Source organism: Patagioenas fasciata, chromosome 3 (assembly GCF_037038585.1).
Source record: "Patagioenas fasciata isolate bPatFas1 chromosome 3, bPatFas1.hap1, whole genome shotgun sequence".
NCBI classification, from domain to species: domain Eukaryota; kingdom Metazoa; phylum Chordata; class Aves; order Columbiformes; family Columbidae; genus Patagioenas; species Patagioenas fasciata.
Window position 1 is genome coordinate 27651485 of NC_092522.1, and position 18866 is coordinate 27670350.

At 36.3% G+C, this 18866-nt stretch overlaps 1 protein-coding gene across 2 annotated transcripts in view; it reads left to right on the forward strand.

Moving 5' to 3' along the window:
* The window catches only part of USH2A (usherin), a 386355-nt gene that overhangs the window by 171327 nt on the left and 196162 nt on the right, over nucleotides 1-18866 (forward strand). For both annotated transcript variants that reach the window (XM_071805984.1, XM_071805985.1), the window contains exon 32: nucleotides 450-611. In XM_071805984.1, coding sequence (XP_071662085.1) covers nucleotides 450-611 — 162 coding nt within the window. The remainder of the gene's footprint in view (nucleotides 1-449; nucleotides 612-18866) is intronic.

Here is an 18866-nt window from a genome sequence, read left to right on the forward strand (position 1 = left end):
GCTAGACAAATATTACTAAGTGTATTGAATTATGAAAAGTCTGAAATAAGGGGCAGTACCTAAGAATACAGCATCTGCATCTGTGATTAGAAAGAATAACTGCTTTGTAATTAGGAATAAAAAGCATGAAGGAGGAGAAAATAACTTGTATTAAAAAAAAAATAAGGGCTCTACCAAAATCATGTACCTCTCCCCTTGTTCAGTGTTATCAAGCTGGAAAGATAAAGTTATTTGATCATAATTATTCTCCTAAAAAGCAAAAAGCATATCCTTGTCTTTCATGGAAGTTTCTGTTTGGCTAGGATACCTCAAAGTGCTGGTATGTTGCAAGCATAAAATCACTTCTGAAATTTCAACTTTACTAAAAATCATTCTGGTAGTAACTGCTCAGTGAAATTAATTGTTGTTTGTGGAAATACAATACAATGTTATGCATTTTTTTTCACCAGCCCCTGAAGATGTGCAGTCACCCACAGCAATATCCTTTCCCATGTCCCTGCTGATGAGTTGGAGTCCACCCAAAACACCGAATGGTATTATTACACAATATACTTTATATATGAATGGAGTACCGATTTACTTTGGAAATGAAACTAAATATGTTGTAAAAGGTGAGTTCTCTGCTAGGTAGCATGTCAGATGGGTATCTCATAGTTGTTTTGACTAATTATATGACCGACTCCTTATTTCAGAGGAAATCAAAAGTAATTTTAAGAAGGGCTGGATGCACTTTAAACCCTGATGGGTTCCATTTTTTTTATAAAGAATTCTTCATAGAAGTCTGTTAGGACTCTCAGAAATTAGTGGTGCCATGGTGTAGGTAAATCTTATGCTGTGTTGTCCTCTTTCACAGGACCTGAGTCATCTTTTTAGTGGTTTTATAACTTTTTGATCTCGTACCATCTAGGTCTCAAAACAAGTAAACTGTAAGCTGTTGAAGACAAGATATTATGTGCAGGTTTAGTGGTTTTTCCTACTGTGTTCCTTCAATATTCTTAATTAGAGAGACACTGTGTTCCTTTCCTGAATGTTTAATTCGTTTGTTAAAATTGTAAACTAAAAATCCATTTTCTTCTGATAACTGTTATGCAATGTGTCAATAACCAAGTTATATCAGTACTCTTAAATTATTATATGGAAGCTAAATGACTGTTATTTGTCAGTATAGTGAAGCATGATAATCAGACTTCCTATTTTAATGTTATTGGTGTAGTTTAATGAAATATCCAAGTTATTTATTCAGATATTATCCAAACAACCACTGCAACAGCAACAACAAAATGTTGAGCCGGAAGTATCATAGCACAGCATAAGCACTATTCTGGACCCAACAGAATTTGTATATCGTAGCAGGTACAAGTTAAAGCATTTCATATTTGACAACTTGGGGAAAAAGGGTACCAAGACCCTACTATTTAATGTAAGGCCTTAAAATTCAAAGCCATTTCTTCATCTTGAGTTAGTATAAAACATATTTAAAAATTCATATAGTTCAAATTTCTTTGCCTTGCACAGGCCATAAGCTACTGGTGTGGTGGGTCAGTTTTGACACTGAAAAATGAATCCAGTTAGAGAACCTCCTGAAGGCTGTTGATGATCGCTATAATAAATAGTGCACACTTTAAGTCAAACTTTTTCATTCTGTATTCAAAGGTAATGGATTTTTCGTAACCATAGTAACCTTAGTGTATTTCTGGATAAATACATGAGGTATATACATTCTGGTTTTATTTTTGAATATAAACTACCACATTATGTATTACTAATAATATGAAAAATAGGATATAGGTTAGCATAATGACAGCTCAAACTAGTGTGCATTTTTCTTCTGCAAAAAAATAAATATTTATCAAAAGTATAGGTTCGATTAATTTCCCCCCATCCCCCAGTTTTCTGGTGTTCTTGTAGTGCCATTTATCTTTTTTGCAAGATCTCCATTAATCTCTTGTTGCCATACCATAACACTATTCTTAAGAATTTTGGAGTGCAAATAGTTGTGATTCCAATCTTGTTAAAATCATTACTGAAAGTTCATCACAGGTAGTTTTACTGATGTTCATCTGTGAGCTTGTTATAAATCAACAAGCAACGTAAAATGTTTGACGAAGCGTTCACCATAATATATTTTGGTTGGCTTTAGATTCATGTCTGATTATATTCTAACTCATAGCCAAAATGAATGCTTATTGATAGAAATTGTGGTCAAGTAACTTTTATAGTTGTTCTTTGAAAATATAGAAATGGATAAATTTAAAAGGATCGGAACTTGCCTTTTCTACCTCTAAACCTTGAATGACACATTGGAATACATGCAGCTAAACTAGTCTAAGGAAAAGTCATCCGGTTCTTAAGATTCCTAGAGGAGCTCTTGTTGCTTGTATGTAGAAATTATTTATATTTTTCTATAAATTTTTATATTGTTGGTCCTGTTGAACACTTCATAACTTTGATTTAAATTAGTTTTTAGGCAGACATAAGATAAAAAGACAAAGCTAATGAACCAGATTGTGTTGCCCTATGCAATATAGCACAAGAGCCATTCTTGCCTCCCATTCCGAACAGGGTGTGGAGATCAGGCTGTTTGCTTTGGATCCATTGTATTTAGTGGCCAGTTTTCACTCTGCTGGAGGGGGAAGAGGCAACGTGAGCCAGCAGGCTGGGATTTGGGTCACTAGAAATCCCAGTCATTCCAAAGCAGGTTTATTCAAGATCTTGCTTTGGTATGCATGTATCTTTGATTTGACCTGGTTTTGCTTCCTCTTAGAGCCCAAGGTTTTCTTCTTTGTAGGCTAGAGGTGAAAAAGGTATAACATAATATTGTGGGTGTTGATTTTTTTTTTTAATTTTTGCAAGGGTTGTGGTTTTACAGTGAAAAATTTCAGCTTTTGGCTTTCCAGTGTTATACATGTCTCTTTCCTGCATTTTTGGCTTTTCCTATATTATTATCCTTTTCCTTTCTGTATTTATGCTGGTGATGTTAGTGACTTAATTGCCTCAACATGATATTATATTGACCCTAAACAGAGAGACAGAATTCATTGTCTCTGACATCTGTTGCCTATTCATTCACAAAATGATTTTCCTAATTTAATAGCTATATGACTCAGTTCCTGACCACTAGTCTATCCTAGAAAGTCATGATTCTCTCTGTATTTTTTGAAGTGCTGTATCTATTGAAATGTCTTTATTTGAATCTTTATTTTTAGTAAGGTGTCAATTCTATCTGAAAATCAGTACTCCACTGACTTCCACTTCAGACCATGGAAAGTACGATCATTTTAGACTCCTACTAATTAATCCATAACTTGAGGAGGGTTATATTTTCTCAACACCATAATTGCAAATGTATTGTTAACTTACTTTCTGATCTTGACAGTTGTTGAGGGCTTGAAATACTCATTGATTTTCATGGAAATTCAAGTGTTTGTTTCCTCTAGGGGGTGAGCTGCAATTAAAAAGAAAACCTTTTAAAAGCACATATGGCAAATGTACACTTCACATTGAAAACGGGAAGCCATTAGGCATCCATCATCCATTAGTGCCTTGAAATATTTTCCCCATATTGACAAATTTGGTTTCTGTGTTGTAAGTAATAAAGCACTGAAATGAAACCAGCCTCTGTACCGTGACATCTTCGTTAACTGTCTGCAATTTTTCTGTCTCCTACCTTCATGCATTTGCCTTACGTGGTGCTGCTTCCTCATGCGATCTGGGCGCTGTTTCACATCCTGAATTCCAGTGAACACCTAACGTCTTCAGTGGGTAGGGACAAGCCCAAAGATGAAATATTCAGTCCAGGATGCCAGATGGAATTTAGGCTCTGTGAATCCATGCCCCTGTATGCATGTTTTCAGTTCCTCCATGTGAGAGTGCAGAAGCTCTTGCAACCAACACCTGCAGCTCAGGAAAGCAATTGTAACATGGTTCTGCTCTCCAAACCTGCATAGCTTACCATTTTTTAGAGATGACTAACAGCTGTGAGGAGATGGAGAAGCTTGTACAGTTTTCTTCAAGACTTAGTATATACACACTGATCTTACAAAGGCTTTTGATTCTAGGAAAAGTTGAGCTGATTTTTCTTGTAGAGAGGAAAATGTGCTTTTCTTGCTCATCTGGACACTCACAACCAAAATTGAAGCTTCTGCTTTGAAACATGGAGATTTCTTAATGTAATTGTTTTGTTTTGTTTTTTTTTTCTTATTCATTCATTACATTTAGGCAAGGTGTTTCTTCTTGTTTTTTCTTTAAATTGGTCTCAAAAATTTCCTACCTGCCTTACATGAAAGAGAAAACAGAGTGGGTTTTATAGTGAAAAGTATCAGACTGCAGTGGCCTGAGCTGATGGTGCCAATACCACCAGCAAAAATGTGCTCTAATAAATGCAGAAAGGTATGGTATAAGCAAGGACAGTAATGATAAGGTGTGACTCAAGTGCCAAACTGTGTTTTGGTGGGAACCTTATTGTTGTGTAGAAACTTCAGAAAAAGATTAGAGCAAAATATTCCTCTATTCTTAAATGCTGAGCATTTGGTGGACTGAGAAAAGGCATTTGTTACCTCATGTGTTTACAAAGGGAAATGACTTTGTAGATATCTTCAGAAAACAAAGAATGTATAAGCCTGTCTCTTCACTGAACTTGGCATTGAGGATGTACATCTGCATTTTCTGCGGCACTAGATACTTGACAATGTTAACAAATTGTGTTCGTATAATTTTCCTAGAAGAATCTAATGGTTCTCATTGTGAATATTTAAAAGAAAGATGTTCTTATTAAGACTCAGCTGTATGAAACTTATTTTTCTCTGCCAACCTGAAAGAAGTGTTTCTAGTTTTTCAGGAAAAAAGATTCTGTCAGCTATGCTACAAGGGCAAATCTTCAACTGAGTTAAACGAGTATACAGTGATCCAAAATTATAATACATGCTCAAGAGTTTAAAAAGCTGTGACAGTCTGCTTTGTACCAGATTTCTGGGCAAAATATTAAGAAAAGGTGAGAAAGAGCTGTCTTCATAATTTTGTCTAAGAATGTGAACTAAGCTTTGTCTTATTCAAATTGATATTTGACCTGAGTGTGGAACGGTTGCTCCTGCAAAACCCAGACAGAATGGAAGCCTTGTTTGTCTATTGGGAAGAGGCAGATGTTTGACATCTGTGCAAACAAGGCTTAGCATATCTGAACTTAAAAAATGGGAGAACCCCAAATTAGTACCAGTATGCTATTTTTTTTTTTTTTAATGTTGCTCTAAACCAGTAGTAATTGCAGTACACAATATGTACAGCCATGCACAGTTGTTACATTTTATCCTTATTATTACTTTTTATCCTTATGACTACTACTGCTTGTTTTGTGTGATAGAAAATGGTAATAAAAGTGAAATCCATCAAAATATCAGTGTTGTACTAATTGTCAAGTGAAATAATTTGAACAGGAAAATCGACAGAATTGTACATAGAGGATAATTGCGGTAAGATGTAACACTGCAAAAAGCTAAATCACTGAGAAGAAAGTACTTATCTTAGATTTTTGGATGTAGTTCTTGTGGTTAGTTTTCATTCAGTTTGTAGCTATAGCCATGTTTAAAAACACCAATTTCCAACAACCAATTTCCAAGGATTTGGGTTCCTTTGTTTTAGGTCCTGGTCAGAGATGACAGGCAGCTTTTGCCTTAATGGACAAAAAAATAGAAGAATTCTGTTACACTCTGGTATGCATTTATTTCCCATCTTCCAGGTTGAAGTGAAATACATGTAGATGCTAAATGAGCCCAGTCTGTTCTTTCACTAGAGTGTCTTGGAAAGAGTGGTTTGCAATCTAATATGTTAGTGCTAGATCTATGTATATTATAACTCTGAATATCACAATTTGTAAATTTTTTTTGTGAAGCACAGGGTTATTTAACACCATTGTGAGCAATAAAAAGTTAGTCTTCACCTCTTCACAATTAGAATTAGTTATCTAAAATGTCTTGCATGTGATCCAATGAGATATGCCTCAGTGCCTCTTTCTTATTTTAGCGTCTTGCAATACCATGCTACAGTTCCAAGCCCACCCTTTATATTCAATTTAGCAACATATCCAGCTGATAAGGCATAGAGGACAAAACATGTTTTCCAGGATGGCATATAAAGAGCACCTGCTGCTTCAGGCTTTATTCTGCCCCCGATATGCATTTAAGTAAACATATATTGGTGCACCTAGCACTAGAGGGCAGAGTACACCAGTCTTACAGGAGGAGCTGCCTTCCTCCAAAAGTTGTAGGCATTTAAGCAAGCACATTTGATACACCTGAACTGGCAACACTGACATTGCCAGTGACCGGTACTATCGTAATTAATTCTGCAGACCCAGAATGCAGATTCAGCAGGCACAAAACCAAAGGGCAAATGGGCTGTCTGAGTCTGGCATTCCTGTATTTCAGCTTCAGACAGAAAGATCTGGTACACTCATTGGACTTAATAAGACAATCTGGGGAATTTAGAAGGGAGGGGAGTGGGGTAAGGGTAAAAGCATTATGTTTATTTGTAGCAGCTCTGTTGTATCATTTTCTATTGCAGTGCATTAGTGCAGTGTTAAATAAAATCTGCTTATTTAAAATCCTTTTAAATAGTGTTTAAATATTTCCTGCTGATACAATCTGCTAAAGTAGTTATCCTTGCTGCAGATTTCAGTTAACCTTGTCGCAGATATTAAGCCTGAAGCTACACAGACTTTTAGGGACCTTGATTATAGAGCAAAACCTAATGGTGTCATTATAAAACCACAGCTGGACAAGCTTCTGGAGTCCTTGTCCTTTGATCAGATTTGGGTAACACAGCAAGCCAGGAGAGAACTCACGCTAGCCCTGCTGGAATTGCTGAGCTCTCAGGTTGTTTAAGTACCACTTTCTAAAAATTTAAATGCAACACAAATTATAAATAAGAGTGATTGGTACCTCCCAGTCTTCTGTATGCAACAATGTAAAATGGAGTAAATACCTTCTCCAGAGCCTAGTGGTTGTAGAAGAGTGAGAGTCCTTTATTTCTCAGTGTAGGAAATATTTTCACTCTGGGCTCTGTTTTTTAAACAAAGAGAAGAAAAACACCAATTTCCAAGCTTGTTTAAATTTTATGACAAGAATTAAAACCACTGAAAATGTGAAACTGCCAGATTATTTTGTCTTGTGATTTTACTTCAAAATTAGTCATCAGAATTTGATATTTGTAGGAACTAGTTCTGTATTTTCTCCTTTGCAGATATCTAGATTGGGTGAGCAGACTTAAAGATGCTGAGATCTCTTCAAAGTGTGTGTACTGTGGAGGACAGATTTAAATCAAGTGTTCATTGAGTTCAATTTGTAAAATTTAAATACAGTCTTGGTGTTTGCTCATTTATCTATTTATCTATCTATTTATTTATTTATTTATCTTTACCTCCAAGCAGCAGAGCTTACTGGCCACACATCATTTTCTTGGAGGTGCTCTGTACTGTCATGTGGATTTTCAGGTCTTCTCCAGGACATTCCCACTGCAGTCACCAAATTCTTATTTTGCTACTTTCTAAGATCAGTTTGTTGTAATGTTACCTGTGTGAACCTCTGTTCTCAGGGATTTCTGAAGGGTGTAATCTGTTTTGTTTTGTATTTCATCAGGGAGAACTTCATATAGGGCCCTATCAAGTGATACTGTTTCTCTTTGCGAGCCGTTGTCATATGGTGACCACTGTTTGCTATTAAACATTGAGAGGTCTCCTTAGATCTATGAGAACCAGAGTATGTTTTCTTGGCCATGTTGTGCTCATAGCCTGAAATCCTTTTTGTGGGATCGTATTTTCAGTGGTATGCCTGGTAATTCTGGTTTGCCTGTAGCTGGTTAGGGAAGGTGATGGGTTCTGTTCCGGTTTTAATTTTGCTGGTAAAACAAATGCATGAGCTTATAGTTTAAAAAAGTATAACTGAATGAAATCTTGACTTAAAGTGCTTTAGAAAACATCAGAAACTGCAAGGTTTGGTGTTCAACTTACAAATGATATGTTTATAAAAAAATAAAAGCATTTTGACTTAGTTTCAGGTAATACTGGACTCATGTCCATGAAGATATGGCACCTCTTGCACAGAGGAACTAAGGCCAAACCTGCTGCTTCTATTTGGATTTCTTCATATCCATTCATAAGGATATACCTCACTTAGCTCTAACTTAATGGGCTTGGAAAGGGTCAGGCAACCTTCTTGATGTGGCAAGATGTATAATAAGGCTTCTCTCTGAGAATTTCCTTATGCCCTGGAAAACACACTCATATATCTCCTTACTCATTTAGGTCTCTCAAACTGCCAAACACTTGATGCATATTTAATTTAAGATAGATATTTTTTCCATGCTGCTATTACAAAATTGTTTTGGTTTATCAGCTGTGATAATTATTCGGACTGAGCAGTACACATGTTCCTGTTCGCCTTGCACCAGGTACAGACCCTTCTCTCTCTACATGGTATGTCCCAACCTTCCTTTAACACTAGTGGAATATTAGTAAATGGTGACAATGTACAGGCAGGTCACACCACAGTAATACTTCTGAAGGGTTCCCAACCAAGGGTTCTCTTTTTCCTTGGTTTTACTAAATGCATGGCTGGCAGGGTATTGAGTCATTAACCATTACTTAAATATTTTCAGCATTTTATTTATTTTAAAACAAACAAACCCCAAACCAACCAACCAAACACACAAAAACCCCAGAAAGCTATGAAACAAATTTATGGAAAGGGGAAACTTTGATGTTTGCATATGTTTCTGAGTTGTTATTTCAATAAATCTGAGCAACTTCCTTACAATTTGCATTTCTAAAGTGCTTCATTAATTAAAGTCTTTTTCTGTTACTGTAAGTCCAGACCTTTCTGAGTATTTTTCATTTTTCAGAAGGATTTGGGTTCCTTTGTTTTAGGTCCTGGTCAAAGGTGGCAGACAGCTTTTGCCTTAATGGACAAAAAAATAGAAGAATTCTGTTGCGCTCTGGTATGACTTTATTTCCCATCTTCCAGGTTGAAGTGAAATACATGTAGATGCTAAATGAGCCCAGTCTGTTTCACTAGAGCGTCTTGGAAAGAGTGTTTGCAATCTAATATGTTAGTGCTAGCGTTTCATTAATTAAAGTCTTTTTCTGTTATTGTTAGTCCAGACCTTTCTGAATATTTTTCGTCTTTCACAAGTCTTGTCTTGTGTGTGAATACCAACCAGACTACTATCATGCCATGAAATAGTTGGATATAAGTTTGATTTTTAAAGTATTTGGTGGTTGATATGGTTGGAGGAGGATTTCTGTATTTTCAGTCTGTTTCCCTTTCTTCCTAAGTTGTGTGAAAACATATGCAAGACATAAAGCATGAAAGATGTTGTAGGATACTTCCTTTCCTGTTGAATCGCTGCCAGAAATCTTAGGTTTTTACACTGATTGCCTAAATTGTTTACATAAATCTTAATAGCCTTTTAGTCAGTACTGAACTCCATCATGCTTTCTGTGAGTTTTCGATGAAATATTGTATTTTTATGACAATCTATTTCTGATTGAAGCATTTTACATAAATTTTAGTTGGACTTAGAAAGCTGCTGGGGGGGTTTATCTTTTTTTCTTTCTTTTCCATGGTGTGAGTAGAATGACACATTAAAGTGACATGTTACTGGGAAATTAACTAGTGCATGGGTGAACATAGAACTAAACATGTAAGAAGAACATCAGATTAGTGTACTTTAAGTAATGCTTAGTAGACTCATGGTCTTAAGGTGAATGGAAAGGCGGGTGATAAACATTGTTATTGTTTCTCTGATGGCTGCTTTGAGCATACCATGTTCCTTTATTACAGAGACACATTAAGTCATGTTTATAGGATGAATTTTTATTTTTTCTGCATGTCTGGGTGTGTTTATGGCTGCATGTAAATAAGCATCTGGATTTCTAATTTAAGAATGTTGCTGTTCAATTATTTTGGTGAGAAGTGGCAAAGCACAAAGTCTGCACGTGTAAGAGAATAAGCGATCAGGTGGGAAAGTGTAAATTTTTACCCTGGTGATAACATACTGCATGTCTTTTGTACCTGGAAATATTAGCATTGATGTCAATCGCTGACCAAGCCTTTCTGATTCCCATCCATAAGTAACTCCATCAACTGGAAAGCTAATAAGTGACCAGTAAGACTCCCCTGTAACAGTCGCATATGGCTAGTGCCAAAGTCCAATAGAGAGTGGAGACTAACAGTAGACTATCATGGCCTGAATGAAGTCATGGTGCTGCGCCGGACTTGCTAGAGCTGCAATACAAACTGGAGCCAAAGGCAGACAAATGGTTTGCCACAATTGACATTGCTAATGCAGTTTTCTCCATTTCTTTGGCAGTAGAGTGCAGGCCACAGTTTGCTTTCACGTGAAAGAGCATCTAGTACACCTGGAAACAATTGTCTCAGGGGTGGAAACACAGCCCTATTTGCCGCAGACTGACCCAGACTGCACTGGAACAGGGCAATGCTCAGGAACACCTGAAATACATTGATGACATCATTGGGTGGGGTGACACAGAAGTCTTTGAGAAAGGGGAGAGAATAAGCCGAATTCTTCTGAAAACCAGTTTTGCTATAAAACAAAGTAAGGTCAAGGGACCTTACACGCAAAAAACCCCAAACAAAAACAGGAAATGAAAATCCCCACCAAGACTGCTCTCATCAGCAAGTGCCAGGAATCTTCGTGAGATGCCAAAACAGGAGTAACTCCTGAACTAAATTTTAAGACCAGCTCCCAACTTAGAACCCAACCCCACTGCAGAGCCACATGCTGATTGGGAGCATGATCTAGAAACTCAGAATGATCAAGAACCTGTTCTAGAGCAATTAAGTGAGGCCGCTAATCTAGAACCTGATCCAGAACAACAACGCCACATTGATATTGATCTAGAACCTCAAAGGCTATCTAGAACCTGTTCTAGAACCAGTGAGTGAGCTAGAGTGCTGACTGGAACCGCAAATCAGCTCTAGAACTGTGAATCAGCCTGAACTCCCATCTAGAACCATAGAATGAGCTGAACCTGATGTAGAGTCATTAAGCAAGCTAGAGCATTATCTAGAGGCACAAATCAGCCAGAACACAAGATCTAGAACCATAAAGTGATCAAGAACATGATCTAGAACCGACAAGTAAAAGCTAGACCTCAAATCATCTAGAACCCACTCTGGAACCACAAGACAATCCAGAACATCATCTACAACTGGCAAGCAAGCTAGAATGCTATCAAGAATGACAAATAATCAAGACTCTGATCTAAAACCACACAGCAATCTAGAAGCAGCACACACTTCCAGCTCCTCCAACTCCAGAATTCTAATTTGTTATTTAATAAAAGTTTCTGTGTTATTTCTGTGAGCTTATGTGTTTTCCATCAACAGAGATGTATGAACTGATAACATTTGATACAAACATCCTGGGGGAGACTTACAATATTTTTACTTAAAAATTTTTCTAATTGGTATAGAGTTGTGATCATAGTTGAATAGATAGGAGGGGCAGCTAAAACAGCTCTCCAACAGTTGGAAGCTTACTTGTTAGGACAGTGGGTGAATAGCTTTGATAACGTTTTGTTAGTACAGAAGGTTATTCTGAGGTAGCTAGAGAATAACTTATCAAAAGTTTCTGGGTCCTTGTTGCTGAACTTTCCAGTATCATTGGCTAGTCTGGGTGAGCTCATACAAAGGATACATAAATGGTGAAAATTTCCACAGTCTATTCTAGGAGAAATGTAGAAAATGAAGGAAATTGTCAATAGTGGAAAGTAACCCATGATGGTGCAGTATGTCAACAGCTTCCTTTTGAAAGCTGAGTTTTGTACTGATTTCAACTTTGGCACTATTGATGGTCACTTAATTTTAATATTGTTAGTCATTTGTTTTCTGATCAAGGAACAATAATCCAATTGACAAGAATGTTGACATGTTCTCATGAGCTGCTGTGCTAGCCTTTTCATCAGCTCAAGCACAAGAATGCTCTTCTATATATCAAAGTAATTATGGTACCTTTTGCTATTCTTAAAAGTTTGGGTAAATGTGTTATTTTAATTTCAAGTAACGCATTTTGAATTTTTGAGATACGGCTTTTGGGATTTAATACCATTTTTGCAATGTCACATGACAATTTTTAAGCTGTTGCATTTTACTGGGAATTAAAATACATGCATAACTGAAGTATTTCTCCTCAGATTACAGGCAGAAATAAAGTACATAGAAAGCTAGTCAAGGAAACTCAAAATAAAGTGAGATACACTGAAGAAGTCAAAATATTAGTCAAATAAATAAATGAATGTTACCAGAAGAAGAGAGATACAAGTCATAGCTTAACTATGAAAAGAAATTGCCTGGCAGAGGTTTAGGCAGAATAAATAAATGGTAGTTAGAACCAGTACCTAATTTAAAATAATTGCCCACAAGGCAAAGGAAAACCCAAAGAACTAAATAGATTAAGTTCAAAACAATTGAGAGAAATTAAAATATGACACCTTCCACCAAAGAATATGTCCCTAGTGATTTCTTTTTGGAAGATACATTAATCAACATTGTAGGGCTTCAGCCAGAGAACCAAAAAATATTAAAGCAACTAGAATAAAATCATTCTTTGCTCCTATGCTTTATCAATCAGTAACAAAGTGCAGCTTATAGGTAGAACCTCTGTGAAGGAAAGCCACAGGGTCTGCAAAATCTATGACCTTTGTGTGCTGTCATATAAGTTGTGGTCACAACAGATATTAGTTTACAGGCTTCAGCAGAGAAGCAGAGGACATGAATGGGCACAGAGATTAGTCTGCTTCTGCAGATCCAACGGGAGGAGCAGTTCATCACATGAACTATGAAGCATAAGGAAGTTTCAGTTGCAAGTTCTGTGTTCTCTTTGTAAGTTGAGGACTTCAGTTTACTCTGCCACCTTCTGAAAGCACTGCCAGTTAAAATCGGCCTCTGGCAGTAATGTCCCTGAGTATCACAAAAATTCAGAAAGGTGACAAAAATACTGTAGCATAAAGCAGATACATTCCCAACGATGACTACTAACATATAGTGTCTGTTGCTTTTTGGCAAGAAAGATAAAGTAGTAATTATGAAATCTAAACAGTCTAACTGGGAAAAAGAAATAATTGTGGAGCAGTGGGACTGAAAAATATACTATGTTCTACATACTCAAGGTTGGAGTGGGGAGAAGGTTGGGGTGAAATACAAAAGCCTCTTAAGGGTTTGCCACTTGTGAATTATGCATCTCACTCTCACTAGTAGGTGTAAATGCATAATTCTAATCTGTTCTTATTACTTATTTATAACATACTGTAGAATGTAAATTCTGTGCCTCCTCTGTAGAAGCTTAACATGCCAGGTAAGGTATGCAGATATTTCAGGGAGCCTACACAGACAACTTTCTTGGCGTAGCACACTGTTGCAAATTAAAGGGCATAAACTTCAAACAATAAATTAAAATAGCTCTTCCCCACTGTTTACGGGAGGAAGACAGACAGGATGTAAGAAATAAGGTAAAGGATCAACAGATAATAAGAGCATTCATCTTGAAAGGAACTACTCTGTATTATTATTATTTATGATAGTTACTGTTATTAATAAATATGTGTGGGATAGAGAAAAAGCCTGCAATAACCACTGGATTTATGAGACTGGGGACAGATGCATGCTCTTTCTTTTATATCACTGGCACTGATCAATTTGTATTTTTCCCTGATGATAGTTTATACCATTATAACTGTTTGGTGGCTCCTTACTATTGAGTTATGGTTGCAAAGCACTTCACAAACGAGAACAAGCCTCTGAACATTATATCCTAATCTGCACATCCTATAGATACTTCATAATACAGAGCAGCTGACTGCACCACCTGTGATCTGTGTACCCACAAACATGATTTATTCCAGTAATCCCAGTTTAATGCATCACATCAGATTGTGACAGTTATGTTATCTGATGACATTACTGACACTACATGACATAATTGGGTAGTACAACATGTCGACTTGAAAAAAACTTTGGACTTCTCAGGGTTTGGGCGCATTTTGTGTGTGTGTGTTTTGCAATGAAGTATAAAGCTAGTAAACTTTAAAAAAAAAGAAATGTCAGTTTTCCCCAACCACGTATTGACTATGTTAATGACTCAACATCTAGGACTGCTCGTTCTGTTAAGAACAGAGGAGAGCAAGTGGAAGTACTCTATTTTTTACAATGCTTCTAATTCTGTGGCCAGCTGAAAACTGGCTCAGCTTTTGCAGTCTTGCAACAGATTTAACTTGCTATAAATTGGTGTGTTTAGGGACAATACTCAGAAGCTGAGTCCTCCCACTAAACTTGTTCCAGCACTACAGTAATTTTTAGCAAACCTTTGTATTCTCTGACTGTAATTCAGATGTACAGAGCTGTTCTGGTCCTGGGAAGGGGATAGTATGTCTTCTACGGAAACTCTTAAATCTTACGATGCCTTGCCTGGATGGTGAGAGTTGTTCTCTTATCATTTTGCATGCCTGGTATTATGAAAAATGGTGGAACAAGTTACCCATAATAGATAGAAAATGCATATATAGCTAAATTTCATAACTTATAAACCACTAATCTGTAATCTTTATCTGATAGCAGTTCAAACAGCCATTGTTGTATTTTCTTGTTTAGATTCCAATTTCTAATCTGAGTATGTTGTCACATTAAGTTTCCACTTAATGAATTTTTTTGTTGTTGAACATTTTGTTGAATAAACAATGGCTTTGAGGTTAAAATGGCATTTTGTGATTTAGTATGCATAGTCAATTTTAATAAGTAAAAATCTACTAGTAATTTTATGGTTTACTTTTTGTAGAAAAAAAAATTGGAAATTAATTTATTTCACCCCATCCATCTTTTTCTTTACTTAGGCAGGAAACTTAAAAAATAAAATACAGTATTGAAGAGTTCTAAGTAGTCTCAAATACAGATATAAGTATAGAAATCTTGCAGCACTTTTCTACAGATCTGCAAATTACAGTGATGCCTATAAAAATAGTTTTAAGAACATGATGATATTTAATGTCTCTCCTCAGAATTTGATTTATAAAGATAAATCTGAATCTTTTTGTCAGCTGTAGATGTTCCATGATTTTGGGTGGGATGACTTTCTCTCAAAATTCCACTTTCTAGACTTATTGGATGTCCTTTCCCCCCCCATATTATTGAAAGGGAGTTCATGGGGACACAAGGTCCTAATTGCTTTTCTGTGTAGCACTTACTATCTTATATACCTGTATGGTGTGTCAAATTTTTTGTTTCCTTTTCTCAGGTTGTTTTTTCAGCTTCTTTTCCTAAGAGACTGTTTGTAAGCCTGTGCTTTTGAACTGCCATTTTCCAGACAGACTTTATTTCTGCACTCTGGAATATATACTATTCCAGATGAGACTGCACAATTGATTTATATAAACTCAATAGTAATAGTTGCTGTATTACTTACCTTATATTCTTATATAACTGAAAATCTTACTGGTTTTTCTAACATAGCTGCACATGCATATGTGTTCCTCAGAGGGTTGTAAAAGTAGCAGTCAGGCACTTCTCTTGACCTGATACAATTAACTTTGCACCAAATGTATGTTGGTTCTGAATTTTGTTTCTCCCATTGCAGCAAGATCAGAATTACTTGGGAATACAGGATGTACTTCTGTTAGTGAGCCAAGGGGTTCTTGGTCATACTAATGTGAATCCCGAGTAGTTCCAGTTTTATAGTAGCAGGTATCTGAGATTCAAATTGGCAGGGTAGTTGCCTAGTGTAAATATATTTTCCAGTTGTGGACATAAAACTGAAGTAATACAGAGACGAAATGTTCAAAACACTTTTTTTTTCCTTTTTAGCTTTTTTTTTTTGGCTCAAGATTGACATAGGGATCGTGCTTCTTAAGATGTATACTAACATCCGTTTAAACTGATAGCAATACAGTGGCTGGATTGGAAGCATTCATGAATGGAAATTTTGATTTAAATCTTAAAACAGGGCTGCATCATGCTGTACGATGTGCAAAGAAATGGCAAAGAGAGAAATAAAACTAAGATAGTGATATTGGTATGACCACAATTAGTTCTCTTCATGTGCCTGGTAAAAATTAATCTGCTTTGTCCTCTTTCTGCTTCCCGCCATTCTGACCTTCAAACTCACCTTATTTTTCCAGCTGTTATAATTGAAGCAAACTAGGGAGAGAATGCATGGTTTTAATTGTAGTAAACAAAGACGTAACTTGGAAGTTCATTTGATGCTGGATGTTTGCACTGACTGGTGTTGTTTTGGCAGCAAGAGAAGCCTTTATAAACCTCCCAAAATGACTGTTTTTTTAATGATGACTAATGATCACGAGCTAGGGAAACACTTTAGGGATGTCAGGGAAGGAGGGTCCCAAGGAGCTTCACGCATGCACCATGAAGTACCATCTTGAGTCACACAAGGAATCAGGTAGTTTAACTGGTGGTAAAGTATTAAGAGAAGTTTAAATCTATTTTCTGATGTTTCCCTTCAACCTTTTCTAAACAATGTGGTATGAAGCACTCCACGTGATTTGAGTTTTCTTCAACTGAGCACCTTAAGGATTTTGAGCTCATGTGTCCTAAGTGGAGGGCAAAATCAGCTTGGAAAACATACCCATAGTATTCCAACTTTTGCAATGGGAAAGGAATAATCTACATGTTGAATTGAAAAGACGAGTACCTTGCTACGGTAAGGTTAAAACTAGTAATTCTACAAAAAAAAAAAGGAAAATAAAAGACAATAATCAGTAGTGGATTCTAATGTGGCCTTGTGAATTGGCCAGGATGAAATCAAACCTTTGAGGGAAGAGTTTGTGTTCAGTGTAGTACAAGAGTTTGGGCTGATAAATGGCAGAAAGGCTTTTCTATGCAACAGTTAAGTGTTATAAGAGCTTAACCAAGAGATGCTGTTACTACATGTAAAAACAAATAGACTCACAATTTTTGCTGTTAAAACATAATTACATTTAAAAGCATTAAAATACTTTGGAGCTGCCACTTTACCAAAAGTGGAACTGTAGTTCTTTCACACACATGTAATAACTTCCATGACTTGTTTGAAATCATTGCAAACTGAAATGAATAAAGAGTCTTTTGTTTCTCATTCGTGCCAAAGGGTTTTTCTTCTTGAATATAACTTTTTTGCACAGTCTGACACATGGCTATCATGCTTTTGGTGCTCACATATGATATACAGTTTTGTGTTATGCTATTTAATTCCCTTCAGATAAGGCCTGGAAGTTGTACCTTTCCTAAACTATTCTGAAGCATATAAATCTCAAATGGAATGAAGATTTACTCCTTTATGATTCATTTGGAAAACCAGCGATATTTACTGCTGAGCAAATAGCTTCTAAAACACATCAGCATTTGTTGGCCAGCCAGAAGCAAAGTTGTTTTGTCCAGATGCCATTTTGTCAAAGTCTTTGCTGGTCAGAGAGCAGAACAACAGCTTATGGTGCTTTTTGAAAATCATTATTTGTGACCCTGAGATTTTTAATCTCTATTTCTTGCCCTTGTTTTTAGTGGCTTCACAATTTTTTTTTTTTTTTTTTTTTTAAATCTCACTCTGGAACATTCTTAACTATTAAATAATATCCAGCAGAATTTGTCACTCTCTTGGAAGATAGCTGTTTTCTTCAATTAATGGGCCATTCATTGTTAATTCATACAAACGGGTGCATGAGCACAGTTTTCTTGGGCTTGACTGAGTTGCCTGAAATAGGCAAGTGGTGTCATTTCTGACACACTGTTTTTCTGAAATATTTTCAAGGGAGTGATGAGTATGGCATGGGGTTCACAGGAGATACTGTGAAAAAGATGCAGTATTAGCGTAACACCTTCCCAGAGAAGATTGTACATTAGTGGTGGTTCTTCAGGAGTCAATATAATTAAGTGACTTTCTATATATAGAAAGCAGGATATACTGTACTAAAATTTATATATGAGTTGTTGCTTGCTTTTAGAAAATGGTGAAAGGGGGAAAATTGCTAGTGATGTCTGATGGAGCAAGCCTGATAATACAATCTTGGCACTTTATGAATTGAATTTTTTTTTGGTAGTGCACAAAAGTCAGATGGGGATATATTTATATTTGGTGGTGCAGATTTATGATCCCAAAGAGTTTACATTCTAATTAAATATTAAGTTAATGTGAGTTAATTTAACAAACTATGAGAACTAAGATGAGAGAACTGAATAAGCCTGTGAATAATGAGCTGAAGTAGTTGTACAGTCTACCTACATAAACAACGTGGTGATTGGAATTCTTTGGAAGTTTTTCATCTTCATACCCTCTCAGCAGGTTTTCTTTGTTGTGCTGCTAACAATCCTTTGCTACAGTGCTGCCATATTATTTTCCTTTGAATATAACAATGGGATAGCTATTGTCCCAATTATTTTCCTGAGAGAAACTATGTGGGGTTCCTTACGCAAGTCACGTTTCAGCTGAGCACTCACCAGGACAGGATGTTGCCATTTCTGGTCCTTACAACAACTGGCTGAAACCAGGAAGAATGGAAATAGGGTGGAAGATGGGAGGAAAGAAGGGTATGTGACTCCTTGCTGTAAACCTGAATGCAGAATGTTGCATGTTGCAGATAAATTAACACATTGTAGACATTACTATCATGTTATTATTGAACTGTGATGTACTCTGATATCTTGATGATAAAGCTCATGTTTTGAGTCAAGCTCTTAAATCTGTAATATCAGGGATTTTTTTTTTCTCTACTGACTGTTTTTCTTCTCTTAGTAATATCTCTCAAATTCCATATTAAAAGTAGCACTGTAGTGTTGCGTATTATCTTTCAATGACTACCCTTTGAATTTGATGAGAGC